This window comes from Meleagris gallopavo, chromosome 1 (assembly GCF_000146605.3).
Source record: "Meleagris gallopavo isolate NT-WF06-2002-E0010 breed Aviagen turkey brand Nicholas breeding stock chromosome 1, Turkey_5.1, whole genome shotgun sequence".
Taxonomy (NCBI): Eukaryota; Metazoa; Chordata; class Aves; order Galliformes; family Phasianidae; genus Meleagris; species Meleagris gallopavo.
The window spans coordinates 77,799,310-77,825,334 of record NC_015011.2 but is presented as its reverse complement, the minus strand read 5'-3'; the positions used below and the strand labels follow the sequence as shown (position 1 = coordinate 77,825,334).

The following is a 26,025-nucleotide window of genomic DNA, read 5'->3' as shown; positions in this document are numbered from 1 at the left end:
GGAGCCGCGCTGACCGCATCTTGAGGGGTTGCTCCTCTCCCCTGCTTCGGCCTGGGCTCTGAACCGGCAACCACCTTGCTTCCTGTGTTCTCTGTGGTGGCTTTATTTTTCTATTTTTTTTTAATTATTTTTATTTTTGATGATACTGCTGAGCCTCTCGAGTCTCCCATCCCAGAGGGCCTCGCAGAACCCGGTGTTGAAAACCTCATTTGTAACAGCCGGTAGAGCATAGGAGCCTATGCACGTGGCATAAGGGGTGCTCTCCTGAGCTGGGCTGTCACGGCGGTGTAGGAGGCCGGCCCAGCACCTCTTGTGGAGTTGGGGCTTTGGACGTGCAGTGCTAGAACATCCAGGTTGCAGCCAGACGAACCTGGTGCTTTGTGACAGCAAAGTGCTGCTACCAAAAGGCACGTGCTTAACCTCCCTCTTGTGCAGGTGTTAACCAGTGCCTGAGCCTGGGCTCTGCTGCCATCCGCTTCACAGGCTTGCAAGCTATTTTCTCTGTGTGTAGTAGTTTTCCTCTTACTTTGTGAGGTTGATGCTTCCCAGGGGAGCTGATAATGTCTCATCTCATGGTGGGCTGTTAAATTGATCAGTCAGTGGGCTGTCAATCCTATGTCATCACAGTTGGCTCAGAATAAAGGAAGATCAGCGTTATAAAGAGAGTGTTCAGCAGTGCACTGTTAGGGTGCAATTTAATGAAGTATAGGTGATTTAGCATCTTTCAGCCAGAAAAAGTTGAGTATCTCTTCCCTGCGCTGGCATTCTCTCACTTTTGGCTCTAGGGCTCATCAGAGTCTTCCATGAGCATTGACTAAACCACTGAAAAAAAGGCCTTTTTTTCTGCCTTTAGTGATTTAAAATTGATGCACAGAAAAGTACCATGAGTGCCAAAGCTGATACGGGAGAGGGCAGGACTACATGCTTGGAAGAAGGCAGTAAAAAGGAATGAAGGGAGTTTTACCTACTGCTCCCTGTAGGATGCTACTTCCAGTTCATTTTCATGGAGGCTGCCTCAGGAAGTTCTTCAAAGCAAGAAGCCAGAGGAATTAAAGCCAATCTGATATTTTGTAGCTATTTAGTTTCTCTATTTCTTACTGTTGCTTGTATATGCTTATTTACTATACCCTCATAAACTTTTCTGAGCCTAATACTTTCATATACTTTGTTACTACTTTTCTGAATACCTGAAAGTCAGACTTATGTTGTGGATGCCCCATCCCTGGAGGATTCAAGGCCAGGCTGGATGTGGCTCTGGGCAGCCTGGGCTGGTGGTTGGTGACCCTGCACATAGCGGGGATTGAAACTAGGTGATCATTGTGGTCCTTTTCAACCCAGGCCATTTTATAAGTCTGTCATTTACGTAATCTGTCTTGGTGAAAGGCATGATGTACCGGGTCTCTTCAATCTAGTATATGAAAGGGAATTACTGCTTCTTTCCAGTCCGAAGTTTAACCATTTAACCAGCAGCACTGGGTTAAGCCCATTGTACTCTAAGTGTAATCACAATTTCTTAGGCTTGATATTTTTGAGAAAAGCGGTTTTTTTTCATAAAATGAAGGAGGAAAAAGGAAAACCAACAAACACACACAAAAAAAGCATTGTCACTTGATAATGTGGACCAGTGCTGAGAAATCTAAAAAATGAGTGTGCTTCTGCTAGTATATACATAAGAAATGCTTTACATTGTATAAGCTAATGATGTCCCTGCTTAGAGTATCTTTTTGCTACCACCTGCAGAAGGCTCACTCTTCTACATCCTTAACCATGCTGTCTTCTATCTGCCTTGCATATGCTCTAGTCTAGTAATTTAAGTAACGTGGTCTTCGGTCTTTGAACTGCTCTGCATCTAAAATACCATAATTTTGGTTTTTTTTTTGTGTGTGTGTGTGTTGGTTTTTTACTTTTTATCATCTTGATTCACTTCACTACATAAACAGCTAATCACTGAAGTCAGCACAAGATGGGAGTTGGATTGTAGCTTCAGGCAGCAAAGGAAGAGGAAGATCTCTTTCTGTATGAGGGAATAATTTAACTTAAGCTGCAACAGGAAACTGTATCTTCACCACTTCAGATACTAAGTTTCACCTTCAGTAAATGGTACACTCCACCTTTTTTTCTATATCTACAACTGAACAGTTTGTTAATGCTACTACGCATTTGATGTACTTTTGAATATATGTTTGTATGTATACATACACATAGGTAGTCCTTAAATTCATTGCTATTGTTATGCAAGGTTAAATCATGAATGTGATGATGAGTGCAGGTTCAGAATGTAATTCTCAAGCTTCTGCTTGCATGGTCGGGCTTTGTTGCCTTAGGTGAAGTTCCATATATTTCTGCTGAGAAGATTAGGTGAAAACATCATATTTTCAGCTGGGCTTTTGTCTCGCTCCAATTTATAGGAGGGAGAGGAGATTCTTTGATATCTATATACCTGGCGTGAGATTAAGAAACAATGGTTCAAATGGTGGTCCGACCAGTTTATTACGAATCTTAATCAGGGAGATGAGAAAGGGGAGAAGGGCGGTAGAAAAGATAGGAAATAGAAGCAAGGAGTCTTTGTAGGAAGCAAGAGAGAGATAATCACCACCATGGATCCAGCCTGGTTCATAGTTCAGTCATTGCTCTTTAGTAGTGGTGGGTCATCGGGAGTAGTTGTTCTGTTGACGACGACGACTTTTCAATGGTAGTACCAACTTATTTATAAGTCCAAAGTGGTCGAGTCAGCTCTCTTTGGAATGACAGCTCAAATCCAAAGTGGTTGAGTCAGCTCTCCTTGGAGTGGCAGCTTCTGGCTCTGGAATCTCAGCAGAAACTTCTTTGTTCCCATTTTCCGGACCTTGCCAGCAGATAAGAGGGATGCCCACCTGCATCCTGTTTTTCACAGGATGTGATGGTATCATTCCCCAGTTTTCCATACTGAGCTGGAGCTATTTAGTCATGGGCCTGATCTTCAACCAGTAAACAATCCTGAGTACTCTTTTCCAAAGCCAAGCAGCTCTGGAGGAAGGTGCTTTCCAGTGTCCACAAAGTGATACTGATTGTCACGCAGTAGCACCGATCGCTTGCCTCCTCAGTAAATCAATTAGAGTCTTATCACAAGAAATACCTCAGGAAGCAACCTTTGAGCCAAAAAAACAAAGAAGGATTCTCACAGCTTTTCAGCCTTTTTTTTTGTGCAGGAATGTAATTTTTATTTAAAAGAAGTGAGCTTTAAGAAGAAGAAGATGTACCCACGGCTACTTGGTTTCTGTTTCTATAATACTTCAGGGCAGGTAGGTCTTGCAAAGAAAGTGAATGATTTCACATCAAATGCAGGCAAGTGTTCCTGCAGTTTACAGGAAAAGGAATTCAGTAGGCTGTTGATGAAATGTTGAAAGACTTTGGTTTTGTAAATGATGTGATATAAAGGCAGTTCTAGGTAATAGGGATATGTTGCACAGATTGTGATCTCATGCCATTTTTAAATTGTAAAATCATTCCTGTTATAAAAGATGTTCCAGCCATTACCCTGACCAACCAAGTCCCAGCACTAAACCACTTCCCTGGCAGCCTCTTCCAATACCTGCCCACCTACCCTCTCTGTGAAGAAAACCTTCCTGATGCCTAACCTAAGCCTCCCCTGGCAAAACTTGAGACAGTGGCTGAAGTTACTTTGTGCATACATTTGAAGTTTCGATGAGAAGTTTTCCCATTCCCATTTTGTGCCTCCCTTCTTTGTATTCAGGAAGGTTCAGAATCACTCCTGTTGGCTCAACCCATTCATCTTCCTGAACACAGTTATTAATTTTATTAGAGTTAGATATTATAAAGGTAGGTTTGAAGTTTGCAAGTGACAACTGGAAGGAGGCATGGAGCATAGAGGATCTTAAAAGCCTGTCATACTGAGCCATATTTAAAGGTGAAGGACTCTGTAAAACGTCAAACATGAATACAAGAAAGATAGAAAGTGAACAGGGAAAGTTAATGGCGAATTACTTGAATTAACTAATCAAGTAATAGGCCAATGCCTAATTCTCCAAAATTCATATTCTGGACAAAATAAAAAAAATTAAAACCTGAAACTGAAATTTTCTGACATCTGTAGGTATGCTCAAGACCTGTGTCTTGGGCATTTCATTCAACCTTACGTATGATTTCTATTTTGCAACCTATTCCCTGCATTTCTTTATCCAACAGATTTTATTATCTTGTGTAACTGTACACCTTTATTTCCAGCAGATTTTTCAAAAACAAATGTTATTACAAAAGGACTGTAGCACCATATGCATCTGTGTTCTTCATATATCCATAATCCTGAATTGTATTCATGTAATTCCAATAGAACATTTCCCCCAGTAGTCTTATAATCAAGGCCATGTTTCGATTTAGAAACTGGGTGTTCCAGAGCATTGTCCTGCCTAGTGTGCTTTGTTATTGGTGTTGTAGGTGCATATTGCATAGTGCTTTGTCTTGGCCATTGCTTTTCTTCTGTTTTTTTTTTTCTTCTTCCCAGATAGTGTCCCTTCAAGTTCATACATTAAAGGCATTACAGATGTTATTATGAAACAGATGCACGTCCATTAAAACCTTGTTAGGAGATGTTATCATATTTCCTTGCCCATGTAATTAATTCAAGTTTGACTTCAGCGCTCTGATGGGATGTAAAATCACTGCTTAAGAAGACAGTGGTAAAATCCTTTGCTTTTGTATTTTATAACTGTATTCTTGTGGTATTGGATTACTGTTTGTGAGATGGATCCTGTCCTGGCTAATGAAAGGCAGCAAGGAGTTGGGCTCGTGCTGCAGCCTGAGACTATTTGTAGTAGGGTGGTAAGATGTCAGCTTCTCCTAGAGAAACCGTGCTAGATTCTGGCCTTGACAAGGATGTTCTTTGGCTTTCTTTCTTTTAAAATACTAGTCGTATTTTTTTCCACCCAAAGGCTCATCTTCTTGAAGGGAAGTTTGATGGGAGAGTGATTTGTGGTGTTTCCAGTATGTGTGTATTTCCATATATCTGTGCCTGGAGGAAAATCAATGTTACATGCAGGATATACCCAGTATAGTGAGAGGATAAAGGGGATTTGGATGTAACTAGGAACTCCAGTAAGGGAGAAGAAATAATTGTATGTAAACTCCTGGCGCTGCTTGATGAAGAGTTTTGAATCACAGCACATGATACTAAGAAAATTTATTAAATCTCTTCCATGGTTCTTGGCAATAGTTAAAAGTACATCACTCTCACTACAAGAAAGACATTGAGGCTCTGGAACGTGTCCAGAGAAGGACAACAAAGCTGGTGAGGGGTCTGGAGCACAAATCCTATGAGGAGCAGCTGAGGGAGCTGGGATTGTTCAGTCTGGAGAAGAGGAGGCTCAGGGGAGACTTCATTGCATCTACAACTTCCTGAAGGGAGGTTGTGATGAGGAGGGGTTTGGCCTCTTCTCCCAGGCTACAAACAGGACTCGAGGAAATGGCCACAAGTTGTACCAGAGGAGGTTTAGGTTAGCCATAAGGGAAAACTTTTTCTCTCAGAGAGTGGTCAGGCACTGGAATGGCTGCCCAGGGAGGTGGTGGAGTCGCCGTCCCTGGCGGTGTTCAAGAGGCATCTGGATGAGGAGCTGTGAGATATGGTTTAGTGCTTGTGGTAGCAGTGGTGATGGGAGGGTGGTTGGACTAGATGATCTTGCAGGTCATTTCCAACCTTGTGATTCTGTGGTTCTATGATTTTAAGATTCTACATACTCTTACAGAAGATTTTTTTATTAGTGTCCTGTAGGTCTGAACATAAGCTTTTAAGGCATAATTCAGTAAATTGTATCTTAGATTTGTTTGGAAAATGTCTGCAGAATTCTACAGCTGTCTAATCAATGAGATTGGTGCAGAGAAAATGCTTTCCATCAGCTCTCAGGTGACATATCTACAGTGAGATGTGCTTAGAATTACAGAGTTCATAGAGGTTTGTTTGTTTCTGGGATCAACACTTAGAAATGTCTCGACTTCCAAAGTTTGTCTTTTTAAATTACTTCTGTGTTGCCAGGTGTGACTTCAAGTCAATCTTATTAGTTTAGGTACAGTGCAACACTCTGAGTAAGTAGAGTTATTCAACTTGAATGAATAAAGCTTCTGGCTAGATTCTGCATTGACACAGTTTTATGGTGTCTAAATGTTGCTGATGGATTCAGTCCAAACCAAAGTTTAGCTCTAAGGGATTGTAAAATTGTTGAAAATACTAACAGAATGAAAGAGATTTTCAGGGACGATGTCTGTGACTGTATTCACATGGACTCTGGCTTCTTTATGCAAGAGTTTTCAGTCCTGTATGGCTAATTCATACTGGGCCATTCTTTATTGCTAACAATTTTATCTTCACCCAGTTTAACACAGAGCTCCATTAAAAATGACCTTTGTGAGCCTGTAACCATTATGTGTGAGGCATGCAGAAGAAGGCTGACTTGAGAAATACTTGCTTCATAGCTAATTCATGCTGGGATAAACATAATTAGATTTCCTTGAAGGGAAGTTGGAGCTGGACATCCAGGCACTGTTTTCTATAAGCACTTCTGCCTGCCAACAAACAGACAACAGATTTTGTTCAGTTCCTTTCAATTTGAGCACTGTGAATAATATTTGGCCTTAAGACAGAAAAAGAGATAGCTGAGGCGGGGAAGTGTTTTAAAAGAAAAGAATAAGAATGTCCTTTGTATTCAAGAGATGAAACCAACAAACCACGGTGCAAGACTGAATTGCTTTGTAGTTGTGCTGGCTGTAACCCTTGAGAGAAATGCAGAGGAGGGTTAAAGAGAAGTAAAGCTTCAATGACTAATGGCGTTTAAGGTTTTTGAGGGGGAAGCATTTTTCATATGAAAGATAAAATCCAAGTGGGTTACTGTGCTAAGTGATAACAAAGCTTTGAGCAGTCTTATCTGATGGAAGTGAGTCATCAGCTGGGGGGTAAACATACAGAGCTTGATAATTTCAGGGGGTGTATGAGTGTGGGGAGTAAGAAAAGTACTGTAAAAATACTGTTTGTCAAAAAGGATATTACGGGTTTTATGATAAGGATGGAAAAAAAAAACAAGACACCCATCCAGATCCTTCTTTCTGCTGTCTTTTCCCACTTTTCTCTATTTAAGACTCAAGTGCTTGGGAGGTACATGCTCAGTGTGGGAAAAATCTAACAATCTCTAAGTGAGATTGGCAGAATTTAACTATTTTTGACATTAGCTCACAGATAAAAATTACTTAGCAATGAAGAACAAGCATCTTCATATGTGTTATGTTTGTTTTTTTTTTTGAGACTTTTTGAGGAACCTTTTGCTTAAGAAATGGTTATTCATACCCTAAAGCAGAATAAAGGCTGTTATTGAAATAGACCAGTCAAAGGTTTATTTGATGTTCACTGGAAGTACAAACCTCTGCGTGTTTCCAAAGCATGTATAATACTCATGCTTACCTTGAACCTTCCATATATACGTGCATTGAGTGGAGGGAAATTCTTTTATTGGCTAGAGATAGACTTGAAATTGAGGTAATATAGGCTTGAAATAGCAGAGGGAAAATGCACAAAACCTGGGGAAATGACAGTAAACCTTTGCCTTATGAAGAGTTGCTTCCCTTTGTTAAATCCACTTGTTACATCCACTCTTGTGGGCTGTCTTATGGCCTATCTTGTTGTAGCCTTTTTCTGCTTCTACCAAGATAAAAGTTTCATCCCTGAGGAAGCTGTCTGCTGGAGCTCAGGTTCAAGACAGCTTTCTTGTTCCAGGTCTGAGTAGAACTGCAACTGGCTGAATGTTAAGGTAGCAGTTTGTGTGCTATTGCTTTCCACCATTTTGTTATGAGTTTGAGGTACCACTTCCTAATTCTATCATTTTGTTATGAATTTGAGGTACCAATTCCTAATTCTACGATTGTTGCATTGACATTATTATCATCTAAGGAGGGAAAATGCCACGTCCTTTTCCTAGCTGTAGGAAAGATACATGAAAACTAGTCTTCTGACTTCAGAAATTAACTGTCCTTTTTTTTGTTGTTGTTGTTGCAGTATACATGAAGGTCAAGATCTGAAGCTGCTATGACTGACCCAGATGTCCTCACTGAGGTCCCTGCAGCTCTCAAGCGCCTCGCCAAGTATGTCGTGCGTGGTTTTTACGGCATTGAACACGCTTTGGCTCTGGACATTCTCATCCGAAACCCCTGCGTGAAGGAAGAGGACATGTTAGAGCTCCTTAAATTTGATCGGAAGCAGCTGCGGTCTGTACTCAACACCCTCAAGGGTGACAAATTCATCAAATGCAGGATGAGGGTAGAGACAGCTGCAGATGGAAAAACCACACGCCATAACTACTACTTCATCAACTACCGCCTGCTGGTGAATGTGGTGAAGTACAAGCTGGACCACATGAGGAGGAGGATCGAGACGGATGAGAGAGACTCCACCAATCGCGCCTCTTTTAAATGCCCCATTTGCTTCAGTACTTTCACAGACTTGGAGGCCAAACAGCTGTTTGACCCCAGGGCAGGTAAGAGTATGGGGAGCAGTGCTCTGGCTTTCTCATTTGTGAGTGCTGGGTGTTAAAGAAAGGGAGTCTTAGAGCGATTCTCTCAAGCCTGGTGGGAGGTGGGAGCACTGTTTCTGCAGAGTTAAACATGTGAGTACAAAAATACTGAACGCTGTTGCTGTGATCTAAAGAGTCATACTTTGCTGCCCTGCTGGTAGTTTTGGTAATGGATAGGGTAGTTCTTACGTTATCTGTACAGGCAAATAGTAATTCTGGTAAAATGATTGTAGATAGATATGCTTGAGTGATAAGAAGCGGGGAAATGGAGGACTCATCCTGGTCAAATTCAAGAATGAAAAAGGCAGTGTGTCCTTTTTGGTGGCTTTTTGATATAAGCTGATCTTGCGGTTAAACTGTCGCTTTCTTCTTGACTTCTCGGTTGCAGAGAGGACATATAAATTGCTGACTTTATATGAAAATTTATAATGTAGATATGGGTATGCTGGGAGTAAACTATTACCGTTTAATTTTCTTCTAGCCGTTTCATTATACTGTATGACCTAGTTTCCCTAGTGTAAAGCATTCTCACAAAAGTTAAAAGGAATTAATTACAGACTTCTCTGTGGTTGGGAATAAACAACTTTTCTTTTTTTTTTTTTCAAGTCAGTGTCTCAGTGGAGATGTGTATCTGTCTCATGCATATAAAATCAGTCATTGCAAGGTGTCACCGCTGGCGCAGTCCAAATGCTTTGAGTCTGAATCTGTGCTGGTGAGGGAAGAACACCTGTGCCCGATGAGATCCTATTGTGCCTCTCTAATCTGGGATTATTTTGAGGTGAAGGCAGGGAGCAGAGGTTGGGCATCAGGCCTCCACCCTCTGAACTAGTTTTCTTACTCTTTAATCTTTTCATTTGAATTCTTTGCCCTGTGTGCGCATATATATATTTTTTTAAGTAAAAACGGCTGCTTTCTAACATAGATTTGTGTTATCCACATGCATTCCCTGTCCTCTAGAATTTCCTATCAGAAAAGAACTGAGACTCTTAGGTCGCTCCCAGAGAGAACTCTGAACAAAGTGTGCAGGGGGACCGGGTTTTATTGTACAGTGAATAACCACCCTTTTTCAAGGATGCCTTATCAGTGCTGTGCATTCACCTCTCCCACTCATTGAAACTCCTGGCAGCACAAGAGCTGAAGGGCAGCTGAAAGCCCTGGGTATTTCAGTCATGGCTGACCTGAGCTGCTCCTGGACAGCAGCTGTGTTGATAAAATATTGTGAATCAGAAAGCAGGGCAAGAGAGGTCTGTGGAGCAGACAGAGCATGGAAAGCATCTTCTATGCTAGAAGCTATACTTAATGGCAATTTGCTGTTAAAAGGCATCTTGTTCTATTATTTGCTTCTTCAGTGTCCTTGTCATGCAGACCTGGAGACAGTTCAGATTTCTTGGCTTTCCTTCTGCTTCTTTCTTCTTTTCTGGTTAAAAATCAAATACAAACTGACCAATTGTTCTAGAATGAAAGTAGGATTAGAAGAATAGGCTCTCTCTTTTCCCCTTCCTTATCGGTGATGGTAAGAAGGTTTCTAATGTCTGTCTGTGCTTGAGATCACTCTATCACAATCACAAAGTTATAACTGCAGCGTCTCTGTCAGCCTCCCAGCTTCATCCGTTGTCTGTTTCATGTAGACTACAGGTCCTCTTGCTTCACGTCCGCTTTACTCTGTTTGTGGATAATTTTGGAATAAAACTGAGGTGTTTATTTTTTTCAATACAAGTTGTGATTATTGTTTGAAGGCTGGGAAAATGTTCGCCAAGAGAAACTGAATGATAGTGATGAGGGAACACAGAGGTGTATTGTCATGCTTTGATTGCTGTTCAGTTTTATTTGAAAAATACTTTTGAGCAGACACCAAGTTTGCTTTTGTCATCGTAGTATTCATGTATCTTAACTAAAAGATTATCTGTCTGAGAAGCCTGGGTGAAAACTTAATTAAATCTTGTGAAAACAGTGGAAAAAAACCAACCTGTAACGTGCTTTAAACAAGGGACAGAAGTTGGTTTATTATAATCCATGAGCGTGGGTCAGACTCCTTTGAGCATTTTTAACCTCCCAGGTCAAATGTTACAGGCAATGCAAAGTAAGTTTGCATTACCATTCCAACTGTACCTGGAGAATTGACAGTAACAATGAAAACTATATTAAGAGCTTTCATTTGGATGAACTGCTCTCTTTTTGCAGGTAGATTTGGTGTTACTGTAGAGGCTTGCAGTGATGGTTTAAAAGTTGCAGTTATCATTCCAGGCTTTTGAATACGGAGGTGAATATCCTAGAGTCTTTTTGAGCATGCAAGATCACACTTGTTTCACTCAGCTAATTGCAACAGAAAACATGTAGAAAGAACTTGAATTCATGAGGTTTCAGGTTTGCGTTCTGCCCATTGACCTGACTGTGCTTTTGATAGGAATTGCTGCAGTCTGGCTTGCTGCACGGTGCTGACAGTTCTTACCCACTTTCAATGTTTTGAGAACTACAGTAAGAAGAACCCAAATGCTGTGTAAATAAAGTCTGTCTTTGAGCCTTTTTTTGCACGAGTTGACTGAGAAAGGAAAAACGCTGTAGTCTTCCAAAGAGATCTGTTATAAACACTTGAAAACTGATCATTGCCTTACCTTTGTGCTGTGGCCTGCTGGCTGACCTGCGCTCTGATCTTTCATCGCTTTGTTCTGCACACATGCTAGCAATTGTCTGCCATTGCCGTTGTGAGGAAGCCTCATGCAGGCAGAAAGCTACAGCCATTCCCTTAAACAAGGTAAGGACTGTCTCTTGAGGCAGAGCTGTACGAGAAAAGGTTTAATTGAATAACAGTAAGAAAAGTCAGGTGTTAAGTGTGTACTGTGAATAACGCTGCTGAACTGTCTGCTTCCAGATCTGGGATTTCAGTGAACACTGACATAAGGGGCTCTGGTTTTTCAAGTGTTTCACCTTCAGCTGGGATGTTACTTCATTTGGCTCTTCCACAGATCTTTGGAAAGATTGCTGTTTCGTGTGGTTTTAAAAGTAGAAACTACAGGAACTTATAATTCCTGGAATTATAGAGCAGTCTAAGCAATTAGACAGTAATTTGTGGATTGGCTTAAAAAATAGACATGTAAATCTCAGAAGTTTACATATGTGCTGGTATGGTCTCTGTAGGGTGAGGTGGACCCAAGAGCTGCGTTATCTCACCCAGTAGAGGGAGCTGTCTTCTTTTCTCTATGCATACTGGCTTAGGTTGGTTGATTTGTTGAATGTCATAAAAATGGAAATTATTTTCGTGGATATGTGTTCTGTAGCTTGATTAAGTGGGTCTGGTTGGGGAAGGTCTCTGATGTATCCTGTTCTCAAATTCTAATCATATTTGTAAATCTAGACTAGCGTTGGATTTGACTGTCAAACTCAAGGTCAATTTGAAAGAAATGATGTGACTAGAAACTGCAATTGGGAGAGTGGGGCTGAAGTGGAGGAGTGAGAGAAGCTAGATCCTGCAGTGCATTACACTGGCTAGTATTAAGCCCAGGATTTCCTTGTGTATACTAAATACCAAACTGTGTCAGCGTATCTACCAAGGTAGTAAGTGAATTTGATTTTTGAAAGAAAATAAATGCTAAATAAAGTAACTTCTGTTCATTTCTATGTTTGCAATCTAATTTTTATACAGGCTTGTTTTCTTTCACTTCTCTTATTCTGAAGTATAATGTTGATGTTAACAGTAAATGTACTTGCAGTTGTCTCTTACCTATATCATATGTTGTGTCCTCACCATAACGCTTGGTTAGGTAAGATGTGAATAATAATGGAAATAGGAGGATAGAAGGTAAATGGGTAACATGAGTTAGGGAGATGATGCTGTTGGAATGTTCTTAATTATGGCTGTAACTACTAGAGTCTTTTGTTATTGGGTATTGCAGCAACTAACTACTTATATCCACCTTGCCTTCCCATGGTTTGGTCCTGGTTTGATGAATAGCTATTACAATCTGATTGCTCCTGGAGATGCACTGTAATACTAGCATACTGTTCATGAGAGTTATTAGGTGTGCTGTTAGGAAATGTATCTTGGGAAGAATAGTTAAAGGTGGCAGTCTCAGTTTTCTAGAAGGGGAAATAACACCTTGAACTTCATCCCTCCTCTCCTTTTACTGTCACTTATTACATGCATTCCTGTTACGAAGAAAACGTATGTTCAGATGCTGGTTTTCTGTACCTGGCACAAAGTATCTTATACCATACTCAGGCATCATTTATTCAGCTGAGCTTTTACATGATTTGGGCCCTATTATTAAGATTAGAAATTTGACCAGTCTTTGATTTTTGCCTTATCTGGAGCCCTTTCTGCTGGGCACTCAACTCCTCACTTCATCCTCAGCAAGCTATTAGAACACAACCGTCTTATTGTTCTGGATTTCTGCTTACTCGGGCAAGTTCTTCAAATCTTCCTCATCCAATTCAGATGACTTCTATTTTGTTCTCTTTCCTTATGTCTTATCTATTTTGTTGTTTTTTCCTATGCTCCCCCTTCTACTTGTTTTTCTTTGTCTTGCCTTTTCTTCTGGAGCTCTTCTGTCCATCTCTGGTACATCTCTGTGGTTTCTCTCTTTTTCAGCCATTAGAAAAAAAATCATGTTGAGCTATTCATTCTGTGCATTCATGCTTTATATTCCATCCGATTAGTTTTTGCTTGATTAATTCTTATCCTTTACATCGAACAATTTTTCAGAATAGGCATTCTAGATAGCTCTGTCTACCATATACTGCTGTCTGTGTGTTGTATGATACTCCTACTACAACAGTTGACAGCCTTACCAGCCAAAAGCAGGACTTAAAAAGTCTGTGTGAATTGGCAGGCCAGAAACTTTCCCTGAAAAAGAAAGGATTCAGAGCAATTCAGTTTTGAACAACTTTAAATTCTGTGAGATTTTTTTCATTGTCTTTGTTGTTAGTTTTCCAACTGTTTGCAAATGCATCGCAGTGTGATTTTTCTTGACTTTTCAGGCACATTTTGTTTGTCTGCCCTGCCACACAAAGCTTTTGGCACACGCCAGCAGAAGGAAACTATCCATACTCTGCTTAGTTTCATTGTTCCTATTCAAATTTCTGGCAAAAGCTGCAAGAATATTCCTGTCAGCTTTGCTCTGCTCCAGTGTGATAAGGCCTGGAGCTACAGGGAAGGAAAAACTGAAGAAAAACATCAAAATTAATGCGTGTTTTTATGAAAGTAAGAATACTCTTCAGAAAGCCTTATAAGGAGTTTGTAGGTTCTATCTATAACCTGAAGGGAATGAGTTCAAGCTGGATGCTCTTTCTGAAAGGCACCTTTTTGTCTAACCATGGATTATTCGAGTTGATAGAGAAATAGGTGACAGTAATGTTAGAGACTCCAGGGTTGTAAAGGCCTCTTTCGAGGCAAAATCCAAAACTCAGTGCTGTTGCCTGTGGAGTGCTGGCTGGTCCCTTCCCTGTACTCCAAATTGTTCTCTGGCTGGTGTGCCTTTACTTTTATTTTTTTAATCTGATAAATGCAAGCCTTTACTTACAATATTGATACGATTTTTGTCTGCAAAGGACATCTTATTATTAGAAGCGCAGGCAATATTTGTCCTTCAAGTAAGGGTTATCGCTTTCACTTTTACTTTGGCTTTGCAAATTGAAATAGATAACAGTAAGATCTTTAGATCTGTGAACATTGCAAAAGCGTTTGCAGTGATATCCTGAAAGCTGGACTGCACCATTCCTATCTTTTACTCTGATATCTTGCTGTTCTTTTGATACTGCATGCTCAGTAATAGCATCTGCAAAGTGTCATCCTTTTAGTCATGGGCTTCTGCTTGTAAGTCAGATTAGGAGCACATCTGGAATCCTTTTACTTGTGGGACAGTGCTTTTACTAGTGCACCGAGAAGAATAAGTGATAGAGTTCCTCTAGATAATACCAAGTGGTTCCAAAGTGCTTAAAAAAACAAAAACAAGCAAACAGATTAATACTGCTTTTCTGTAATGCACTTTAAATTTGGTTGATATCTTTTGAATTTTTTGATGTTTGCTATTTATACTGTGTCCAAGAAATAATTACAGTGGAGCAACAGTAAAAAGTAATTGGCATCTGTGTGAATCCTTCGTGAGTCTCTAAGTCATATGATATTGGGAAGTAGGTGGTAATGGGGCTTTACCATGAAATGCTTCACTATGTAGATTTCTCCAGCTTTAAAACTGTAGAATCATAAAGTTTGGAACAGACCTCTAAGATCATCTAGTTTAGCTGTTTACCCATCCCCACCATGCCCATTAAACCATGTCCTCAAGTGCCATATCTGCACATTTTTTGAATATCTCCAGGGATGGTGACTCCACCATTTCCATGGGCAGCTTGTTCCAGTGCTTGCACATCTCCTATTTTTACCTAATATCAAATCTGAATGTCCCCTGATTATCCTCAGGGTATCCCCACAGAGATGTGAAATGCAGAATAAATAAGGATCCTGCTTAACATAAGCCTTCCATGTTATCCAATGTGTGCCCTTCCAGTTCAGCTCTTGGGAAAAAACCCTACGTTGTACAGGTTGAGCAGGTAGATGATATTAGGGAAATCTTTAACGTGAGTTAAATGTGAGACCAAAAAATACTTTAAAAGAACTATTTTTAACAGTTTAAAAGCTAATATTAAAAAGTTTCTTCAAATCTGTCAGAAATAGGGATGATGATGCAACAGTAGAATTGAAGGGGAAAGAGGTCAAAGAAAAAATGCTGAGATGATTTTCATCAGCTTTGCCCATGGGATGGAAAGTTTCTTTAAGAGGAACTGTTTGCACTTTCTAGAATAGTGGAATAGCAAAGAAGCTTTGCTCACTTGGTATTCCTTCAAGAAGAAGTATTTTTCTTGAGGCTTTGGGGGGCTTTTTTTTTCATTTGTTTGCATTTTTTTGTTTGGTTTTTGAGTTTTCTGGACGTACTTCTTGTATACACCAGCGCTGCCTCAGGCTTCTCTGGGAGACAAAGAAACTACTTGCCCATCTGACAGTGCGTTCTGAAGAGGTCTTTCGGAGCCTTGAACAAAATATGATTGAAACAAACAGAATCATTAAGATTGCGAAAGACTGCTAAGATTACTTAGTCCAACCATCAACCCAGCCGCAACACTAAGCCCTGCCCTTCAGTGCCACATCTGCATAGTTCTGTCTCTGGGGACAGTGACTCCGTCACTCCCCTGGATACCCCGTTCCATTTGATGGCACTCGGTTGCACAAACCTGTGAAGGGGCTGTCAGAAGAAAAGTGTAATTGAGTAAAAAGATGTCTACAAATGGAGAAAACATGGTAAATGCTAAGGAATCTAATCTAGGGCAAGGGAAAGGTGAGAGATGACTCCCATTGCTTTTATTAAAAGGGGAAATGGACTGGGTGATTCCTGAGCGTTTCTGACTTGACAAAACCATTGCTAAGCTCCACACAAATATTAGGACACAAATGAAAGCTGCCTACAGTGATTTCCTGAAGCCAGTTCCATAGTTAGAATCGTTCTGACTAACTTGTTTTTGGTCTGGAGACGTAAGAACAATATATATATTGTATATATTATAATATATAATAATTATAATATATATTATAATTATTATTATAAATTATAATAATATTATATTTTAATATATAATATAAACATTATAAATATATTTATAATTATAAATATAATTATATTATAAATATATTATAAATTATTATAATGTTGTTATTATAAATTATTATAATAATTATACTATATATATAAGCTTATAATCTCTCTTCTTTTAATTTTTTTAATGAAAAGTAGATCCTCTGTTGACAGAAATACGTAGCATCTTGCATTTTGCTTCAAGATCAGTTCATTCTTGTTAAAGGAAAATGACTTCACTATACGTACTGAAAGTTATATTCTGAAGTGATAGTCTCTTCTTTGATCTTTTGTTTCAACGTCTGAGATGGGGAATAACTGAAGGAAAAGCATTTATGCTGCAGAACAATGAAATCCTTGCCCTTGAGGGGAGGGAGGAGAGTCCTTCTGTCAGTCTGGTAAAATGCTTTTAGGTTGTCTTGTTGGTTTGGGGAGATGTTTGGTTTTGTTTTTTTTTGGTCATGTGGTGAAAAGAATGTCAGAGTTGGTCCCTGTTGCCATGTTGCCACTCAGTTCTGCACTTGAGGATGAGCATTTGAACCTTCATTTGTGAGCTTGGAAAATACCCTTTTCCACTAATTTGTTACACTCTCTGAAAAATTAATGACATCCCCTCTGGCAACATTCAATCAGTTCTTTGTGTTATCGTGTCAGTTCAGACCTGTTTCCAGCTTACCAAGAAACATCGGTTCTATGAGTGAGTGAAAAACATGGGGTTTCTATAGTGATCTGATCAATTGTGCAGCAGGATTGCCAATGATAATATAGCTTCCCTGAGCCAATTTTCAAAGCAGCTGAGGATTGTGAAGCTGAAGTTTCTTTCAGTAGCATGCCAGGTGACACTGTGGCAGGTGTCCTGATGAAATGCCTGATAACTGGCAGTAATGCCATCTCCATACATGCCAAACATATACTCCTTGCACTTGCAGTCCACATGTATCCTGCCAGCTCATAAAATCTGCTTCCTTTCATTAGCAAGAATGAGCACTGCTCGTCTCCCAGCTCCATTAGCCTTGATTCTTGACTGTGGTGTTGAGGTAACCAACAGCAATTTCAACTTATAAACAATGCTGAGTTACATTTTTATGGGAAGATGCTGGTTCCTTCCACTTTTGATAATGTTTTGGGACTGGAAATCGGGTTTTCCAAAGAGTGGCCGACTGCTATGTATTCATTGCTACCTTTTTTCTTTTTTTTTTGTTTGTTTGTTTGAGTCCCATTACAAAATAAAGCCAAATAGAAGGTAAGATTTGTACGGATGAATGCACTCATAGTCACTGATCAGCTCACAACACAAACATTTCTGTCTGAATTTGTTGGAAGTTTAACATTAGTACCAGCTGATGGAATCTAGCTTGTTGTCAAATAGCATAAATTTCATAATTTGTTCCAAAATTGGGGAAAAAAGAAAAATAGTAGTCTTCTTTTGTTGTTTTGCTGCTCATAAATACCAATTTCTCAATTTCTCAGTGCAGTTTTCAGTCTGGCTTTAAACATAGTGGTGATTCAATATGGCTTTCAGTAGTGACTCCAGGTGAATATCCTACAGCATGTGGGCTTTTACTTTGGAGAACTTTGTCTTGATGCACACAGTGCTTATAGCTGGCTATTGAAAGTAATTGCCCTTTTCTCTACATCATCCTCCACAACTGTAAGGTTGAAATTGAACCTAAAGAACAAAACTGTGTTCAGAGTTTTCATACAGACACTTATTTGCTCCCTGGAACTGTCAAAGGTGGTTCAGTGTCATCTTTTCTCCTGTCCTTTTCTAGATGATTGGTTTTCCTCATTCTAATTAGGATGCTTTTTAATTAAATGATTTTCCCAGGCTCTCTAAAAAGGTGTAGAGGAAGAACTCTTCTGTTAGTGATGTTTACTGTTAAGGTCTCAGCAGTTGACAGAAATAGTTAATATTTGAGGGGGGAAATTCTGTGTAGCCATATTGGCTATGCAGATAAGAGAATTAAGCTGGAGGTTCAAGCTTTATCGTCACCCGAAGGTATCAGAAGCTCTTTTGCTTGAAAAATGTGAGATTTGGGAAGGAGGAAAGAAAAAAAACGACAGAACTTAGGGTGTGATAAGTGTGAGACCGTATTCATTTTAGAAGATAATCAAACCGTCCTCCGGTCAGTGTTCCACTGAACTGCTCTTCAGGGTGAAAGGCATGAAACCTATTTGGTGAAGATTTGCATTTCAAAAGGGTTGGCAAGTCTTTTAATTCTCTCCACCGGGGATGGCCAGGAAAGGCATTTCGTCAGAGCGCAGCATCCTGTCTTCAGTGATTAAAGGAAATCTCGGATGCGGAAGGAAATGGGCAACTGCCTTGGCAGAACGGGAGAAAGCTCAATAATACAAAATAGCTCTAATAAAGCCGATCTGAGATCACGTAATGGAAGAATTTTTCCCTCTTTGCAGTCCTCCAAAGCTGTTTTATGGTTATATTCTTAGTCACCTGCTTGTTCCTAAGGAATTAAATGTGTCTAATATATTTCTTGTTGTGTTCGCTTGTGGGGCTAAGGCAGAGCATCTTTCCTCTATTACCTTTGCTGTTGGTCTGAATGTGTGTGACCCAGTTTGCTGAGTTCAGACTGAGAAAAATCCTCTGAACGCACTTCTGTTGACAAGAAGATAACTACTTTGCTGCAAGACTGAGTATGAACTCTTGTGTCTGTATTTATGGGAATACATATTTGAATAGCATAGTTTTAAGTTGCAAAAGGATGATTAGCAACTTCTCCCAAATGCAGTGAATTGTATTGAGAAGAGAGAACTGCTTTTTCATTTCCATAATAATTGCACTCAGCTGGTGAAACTGATTCAAAAGGTGTTTGCTTGTCAGCCCTCAGGCCTAAGCAGCAGCACACCTGCTGCTGCAGTGAGTTGAGGACAAGGTTATAGTCTGACCGTAAAAGACAATGGCTTAGGTGATTTGTGATGCTTCACCGCTGAAATGGAGATGGCTGTCTGAATGGTTCTCCCTGCTTTGTGAACACCGTCTTAGGAATAAATGACATTTCTTCTTGGGAATGGATTACATCAATTTTAAAAAGATTCCTATTCTTATATGAGAAGTCAGCAGCAGTTCTATTTAAATTGTCTGGTATGTATGTAAATACTAATCTAAAATCTTAAAAATATTGCAGTGAAGCTTTAAAAAAAAAAGGGGGGGAGGGAGAGAAAGGAAGCTGTGTTCACGTGCTGTATTTGATGCTGTATGTAAAAATTTTGGAAGAGTTTGAGCTGGTTCTGTGTTTGGCTTGATTCTTTTGGGAGCTTCAAAGTATTTAACTTGAAGTCTATTACACAGTGTTGTAACTGAACATCAGATGACAGCACAGGAATGTTTCTGCTGAGGAGTGTTCAGCAGTACCCTGTCCTTCCCTTTAGTTAAAGGTCTTGCTGCAGGTAAGTGACTTAGTGGTTCATCTGAATCTGCCTGCAGCTGAAAGAAGATAGCAGATAGGAACTTCCAAGGGATGCTTCTTTCAAGGGATGAAGGCCACTCGGTTCCACAACAGTTTAATATTAACCTCCAAAATGAAATCCTAATCATGTCCATCTGTAATACATTTGGTTGTTGCAGTGTCAAGGATTTGCTGCTTTGCGTTGACAAGACTGTCCCTGGATTAGACTGTCATCAGCGCGAGCAACTTTGGTTCTGAAGCCAGAGAAGATGTGGGCTGAGACTAAAGACCCTTGTTCATATCAGTATGCAAATGGGATTTAGGGGATCCTCCTAAATGTTCCTGGGGTGACTGTGGTATAGATACCACAGTAGAAGCTTGCAAGTTTATACAGAGGCCATGAGCTCCGGAGATCACCCTTCAACCACATATTTTCTTGTCTTTATGACTTATTACTTAGGCTTTCCACCTTCTCTCTGAAAGGGAAATATAATCACCTTCTCTTTACACTTGCTTGATTTCACTGGTTAAATCAACAGCTTTTTGAGCAGAATTTTTCCTACTGGGTTATTTTTTGCTAGTTTCCAATTTTGTGCAACTTGGAAGCTCTAGATCCCACACAAATACAACTCATGCCTTAAAAATACCAATGAGCCTCTGCTAATCTTCAGCACTGTTGTAAAATTTCATCTTTGTACTGTTATATTTAATAGGGACTGAAGTGTTAGTGGTACCAAGTGTGAGTATGTACTTAAGAAGATGGAAAGCAAAAGGAATTAACATGAGAGGCCTTCTATTTGAAACTCCCTGTGAGAGCTGAGAGATTTGCAATTAATGTCAGTGTGTTTGTTTATAATCAATTTGGGAAGGAGCATTAAGACTCTGCAAATTTCTCAGTGTGGAAAAACAGGAATATCAGTGTTAGAAATGCCTGAGAATTCCTTTAACTAGCAGGTTTTGTCTTTGTCAGATTGCTGCTTGATTCTTACTTAATATGTGATACAGTTTCAAATATGCATTTGCTGATTCTTTTTTGAAGGCTATATAAAACAGCTTTCTTTAATGCCAGTGTTTGCATGCAGATATGAAATGCAGTTTCTCATTGTCAAAACATTGATTTTTTTTTTTTTCCAACTTGCGATGACTCTTCATTTAAGAACTATTGTCAGCTGTGATGCAAAATCCTTGAATACATTTTTATTATATGCTTTTCCTTTTCAGGTTATAGCAGTTAAAGCTTAGAATTGTTATCTTACTCAGATGTTCTCTTGTTAGAGAATATCACTATGGCACAGTCTTGAGCACAGGCACTCACTTTGATCTTGTCTGTGTAGATCTGTGTAAGTGTTCCAACATTGCGGTGTCTGAAGAATCAGTTTATGACACCGTTTTCATCCCTATTCTGCCAATCTAAAGGTGTTTTTATAAGGTTTATGGTGAGTTTTCTTAGGCAGTATAGAAGGGGAAAATGCTGGTATGGGTGAGTAATATAAAGGGTGTGATGCTTTGGACTTCAGTAAATGTCATTTTTTGGACTTCTGACCATATCTGTAGTTTGCAAAGACTTTTGCATTTTAAGACTTGTAGACTTCCAAATCTGTCTCATTAGAACACTGCATGTGCATATCCTGTTCTACTTTCAAAATCTTTAATAGAAAGTATGAAATAGAAGTGAGCCAAGATAGACTCTTGGAATGTACTCTCAGGTTCATAGAAAACAGTGATTTAGTCTAAAAATGCTGTTCTTCACCAGTTACGCAATCATTTAATTATTAGTTAATCTGGATATTTCCTCAGTTTCTTAATGAGAATACAAAGCAGTTGAACATCTTCGCTTTTCCCAGTTGAAATATTTTGCTTTCTGTTTTTCCTCTTATCCTCTAGCACATCCAAAACTTAAGATTGAGCTCACTCTTTTTCTATAATAACTCATGGTCATGCTCCGTTCCCTCTATCCCAGTAGATTCTCTTCTGTGCTTTGGCCTCCAACTTGAGTGTCCCACCGTTGCTGTCACCATTGTTGAACTGCACCACCCACTTCTTCACTGTGCTCACATCCACTGTTCTCTGGAAGTGTTCAGCAAGTGTAAGTGAATGTCAGTGGGTGCTGTCTTTTCCACATGGAGGAATTCAGTGTCACACCTTTGCTTCGTACGCACTTCCATGTCAGATGCCATTCTGTCACATAGCAACAACATGTAATAGAATATTGGTGGAAAGGTTCAACCTTTACTGCCATACCAACCACCAAAATCCACCTCTGACGTTGTGGACCAATATAATGGCATAGGAGGCATTACTTTTGGAGCAGTCTTTGTATATTAGTTCAGTAGTACATGTATAAAGTTTCAAAATTACATTAGTGCCTATTGAAAAAAAAAAAAATTACTGATGGAGTGAGCAATCATAAAAGCTCAGAGACCGATCTAGCATATTCCTGTAGCTTCCTTCCCTTCCAGTGGCAACTTCTCATCCCTTGTCCGGTGTCAGGATCTTGAGCAGGAGGAATACAAAGCAGTATCATTTTCTTATTAAAGGTTTAAATCAGACTCTGTTTGAAAGGCAGTGCTTTGGCATCTTTGGAAGACTCATATGGTATTTAATAAAGTACCCTGATCTTTTGCTGCCTAGTTTTGTCTAAGAACTGAAACTTTCTTCTTGCTTCCAGTCACTTTGTCTGGCTTTCGCTGACCCTGATGTAAATCCTGTATAAGTACTTGAATGCTTTGTTGTGAAATAGAAGGATGCTTCTCTTGCACCTCTGATCTGTATTGCCATGTTTTTGTGATGTGCATCAGGCAGACAATGAATGGATTAAGTGGGGATGGTTGTTAGAACTTCTAAGTGATGAATTAGCTGGAATTAGTCCTTGGAGCATACAGAAGTGGATGCCACTAACTTTGTAGTGCTATTCTTCATCTTGTGCCCAAGGAGAATTGGAAGTATTCTGGGTTGGGATTGCAACGTCAAGAAGTGATTCCTTTTGTGCCTGCTTCCAGTTAAAAGCTCCACTTTTCATAGCACAGCCAGTGACTGGTGCAGGTGCCAGCAGAGCGAGGTTATGTGGTTTGGGGTTTTGTTTGTGTTTTAATTCTCTGTTCGCCTCATTTAGTTGTAGCTCTAAGGCAAAACATCCCTTGGTCCCTGTGTGATCACATAGAACCAGAACAAATTGCTGCGTTCCCCAGATTGTTGTGAACGAGGCAAAATTAATTTGAAAATATGTAGAGAAGTTAGAGTTTTTGTTTTTTAAAAAAACAAAAAGCTGATGCAAAGTGTAGAGAGATCTTGGGCTGTGTAAGTGAGGAGGGATGCTTCATCTGAGTGGGAAGAGAAATTTTTGGTCCTTGTCCTGCAAGAAAGGAGTGTATTTAATAGCAGAATAGTGAAGTACTCAGGATCCTTACTATTATTAGATTTTTTTAAAAAATGTATACATTCTAGGAGGCAAGGCGGAGCACAGAGGAGAACTTACTGATATGGAGCTCAAAAACATTCAGCTACTGCAGTTATGGGCATGTAAGATCTAAACAGAACAGTTCTGGAGCTTTCTGGCTTTGAAAAGAGTGAGTAGTGGATGCTCAACCAACAGGAAATCAGAAATGGTAGAGGTAGAGCTGCAGTTTTATTTCTTCTGTGAACGCACATCTAACACAGTATGCAAATGCCATTTCTTCTCAAGATGTCCAGTATATTATGGTTTTCTACAAATGACTTTATTCTTGTGTACTGTATTAGACAGTGAATTCTTGCACTGAACTACTGTGGTGGTATTCACATTACAGCTCAGCTATGCTGTGCCCCCTCTTCATCATAGTGGGGGAGAAAAAATGATGAAGAAAAAGCTGAGAGGTTGAAATGAGAATAGAGAGATCACTCTCCAATTGCTATCACTGGCAAATAGATGCAGCTCAGAGGAAATTAATGTAATTTATTGCCTGTTGCTAACAGGGAATGAGTCTGCAGTCAGTCCATAATGCTTTTTCTCTGCCACTCCATGGTTACCCTCTGCCCCTGTGCCCCTTCACTTCCATGTGAAGACCCTCCCAGGGAATGCTGTCCTTCCTGAACTGATTCTGTGTGGGCTTCCCACAGGTTGCAGCTCTCCAAGCACTGCTCCAACGTGGCTTCGTACTATGAGCTTCATTCTCCAGGAACAGTTCGATATGAATCCTCACAGGTGGCAGCTCCCCCAGACCAGTAGGGGCTATCTATGGCCACATCCTTCTTCAGGCCACTTCCACTGTTACATCACGGGCTCCTCCACGGCTGTGCATGGAGATCTGCTTCATGTGGTGCCCTGTGGGCTGCAGGGAACAGCTTGCTCCATCATGGGCTCTCCTCAGGCTGCAGCTTCCTTCAGGCTACAGCCACCTGCGGTAGCCAGTGGGAGCTGGCTCTTATCTGACACAGGGCAGCTGTGGGACTCTGCTCACAGAAGCCTCCCTGTACCAAAACCTTGCCACATCAGCCTAATGCACTTATTTACATGAATAATATTAAAATGTGCTAGTATTTATTAGCAGCAAAATTAAAGAAAAAAAATTAGTCAGTGTTATTCTCTGAGGACAATTACTGACTGTTACAGTGAGAGTATATGAAATAACACACTTATGTAAGTATACATATCCATCCAACTTGTGTGATGCATTCTGGATACTGGATATAATTTGGTGATGAAGCTCAGAAGAGACTCTGAGTTGAGTCTGTCAGTCTCATCCTCAGAGAAAGCTAGATGTCTAGACATATCATCATTTTATTCCTCAAGTCATAGTTTGAAGCTGTAAAACCTCTCATTTGTCTCTACTGCAGACTATCAGTTGTAGGACGGCACCGTTTGTTAGTTAATGCTGCTAAAATAAAAACAAAAGGCAGCTCAAGAAACTAATACAGCTAACATTTCTACTATTTTGAAGACTTTGGAAGGAAGCTAAAGTTAATAAATAAAATTGGTTTTAAAATATAATTGCAGGACCTTAGATATTCCAATAACACAACTGAATAAATGAGAATTTCCTCTTGAACATGGGCACTGATGCTGGGCAAGATATTTGACTCTCCTAATGAGTCATTTGCAGACCAGGCATGCACAGCTTGTTACCAAGGCTTTCTTAGTAAATTTGTGAGAGAGGCACTTTCAAGTCCAGCATGGCTGTACCAAAGCAGACATTTGATCTAGTCTGAAGTGGCCAGTGGCAGAGCTTCTTTCTTGATGCTGCCAGTAAAGGAAGCCCTGCTATTGAGTGAAGTAACTTATATGTTCATGCCTGCCTTTTAAATGTCTTATGTTCAGTGAGAAGAATCCTTCCCAGCTGCCGTAAGTACCAGATGAATACAAAGCCTGCCAATTTTGTTCTAAGACTCTAGAAGACCTATTAAAATGGCACATGTTAGATTCAAGCTCACATATGGTCTGATGTAGTTAAACTTCTCTTTTGTATGGAACAGTTCAATCCAGGCGAGATGGGGAGCTGCTGCACAGAAATGATGTTTGAGTTTTATTAAGAAAAAGCTACATTCATTAAAACAAACAAACAAACCATAATAAATATAATAATTAAAATAATGACTTACTACTTTATCAGTGACTGGCATAAAACTATTTTTTTACTCTTTTGCACTTTATTTTGGCTTCTTAAAAAAGCCTGTTGCAAACGGAGAGCCCAAGTGTCTTGGCTCAGATTTTGGATAATGTTTTCAGCTTTATATTAGATTACCTTTAGGGGATCCTTTTGGTCACTTTCTACATCTGTAAATTTTTGCCTTCACCCTTAATTTTTTTTTTTTTAAGTAGTGATCAGTTCATCAAATTCCACCTGAATTAAGCTTTTTTCCAATCCACTTTCTAATCAGCAAGCCCACTCTATCTACCAAAGTGAAAATGCATGACTTATTGCATAGCTCCTAAGTAAAACATGCTAGAAACAGCAGAAGAGAGTAGGGTGAACTAGAGTTGCTCGTACAATTCTCTGCTCTTCTCCTTTTAGCCTGCATGTGTTGAAAACTGGAGAAACAGGACGAAGGCATCATGAGGTGTTTGGTGCTGAGTCATGTGCAAAATACCATGTTAAAGTCAAAAGCATTGCTGTGACTTTAAGTTAAACAGGTTAGCAGATGGTCTGTATCAGTCATGTGTAATGTGCCAGTTCATGTGCTTGCTATGATTCCAGTAAGGAAGGCACTCAGCCTTGGTGAGGTATTGACTGAAATGTCATTTGTTGGAGCCAACAAGAAAGGAAAGGGGAAAAGGTAATATTCTGTCCCTTGGGACGCTGAGAAGTCCTATAGCATCAGATGGACTTCCCATTGGACAGGGTGCAGTGTTGCATGTATGGAGAGGTTCAGCAGTATTATGGCCTATAGAGTTCTTACAGGATTTTCTTGGAAGAAAACAACTTTATTAATCAGTTCAGCTGTTGACTGAAAGAAAGTTTGCACATGAGCATGCAGTTT

General features: G+C 39.8%; 1 protein-coding gene across 2 annotated transcripts in view; it reads left to right on the top strand.

Moving 5' to 3' along the window:
- Positions 1–51: 51 nt before the first annotated feature.
- Positions 52–26,025, top strand: part of GTF2E1 (general transcription factor IIE subunit 1) — a 51,104-nt gene continuing 25,130 nt past the window's right edge. Inside the window, exons 1-2 of one of the 2 annotated variants that reach the window (XM_003202688.4) lie at positions 52–407; positions 8,033–8,510. In XM_003202688.4, coding sequence (XP_003202736.1) covers positions 8,063–8,510 — 448 coding nt within the window. In that variant the 5' untranslated portion in view covers positions 52–407; positions 8,033–8,062. Of the gene's footprint in view, positions 408–3,191; positions 3,282–8,032; positions 8,511–26,025 lie in introns of those variants that run through there. The other variant, XM_010718975.3, reaches the window with a different exon arrangement.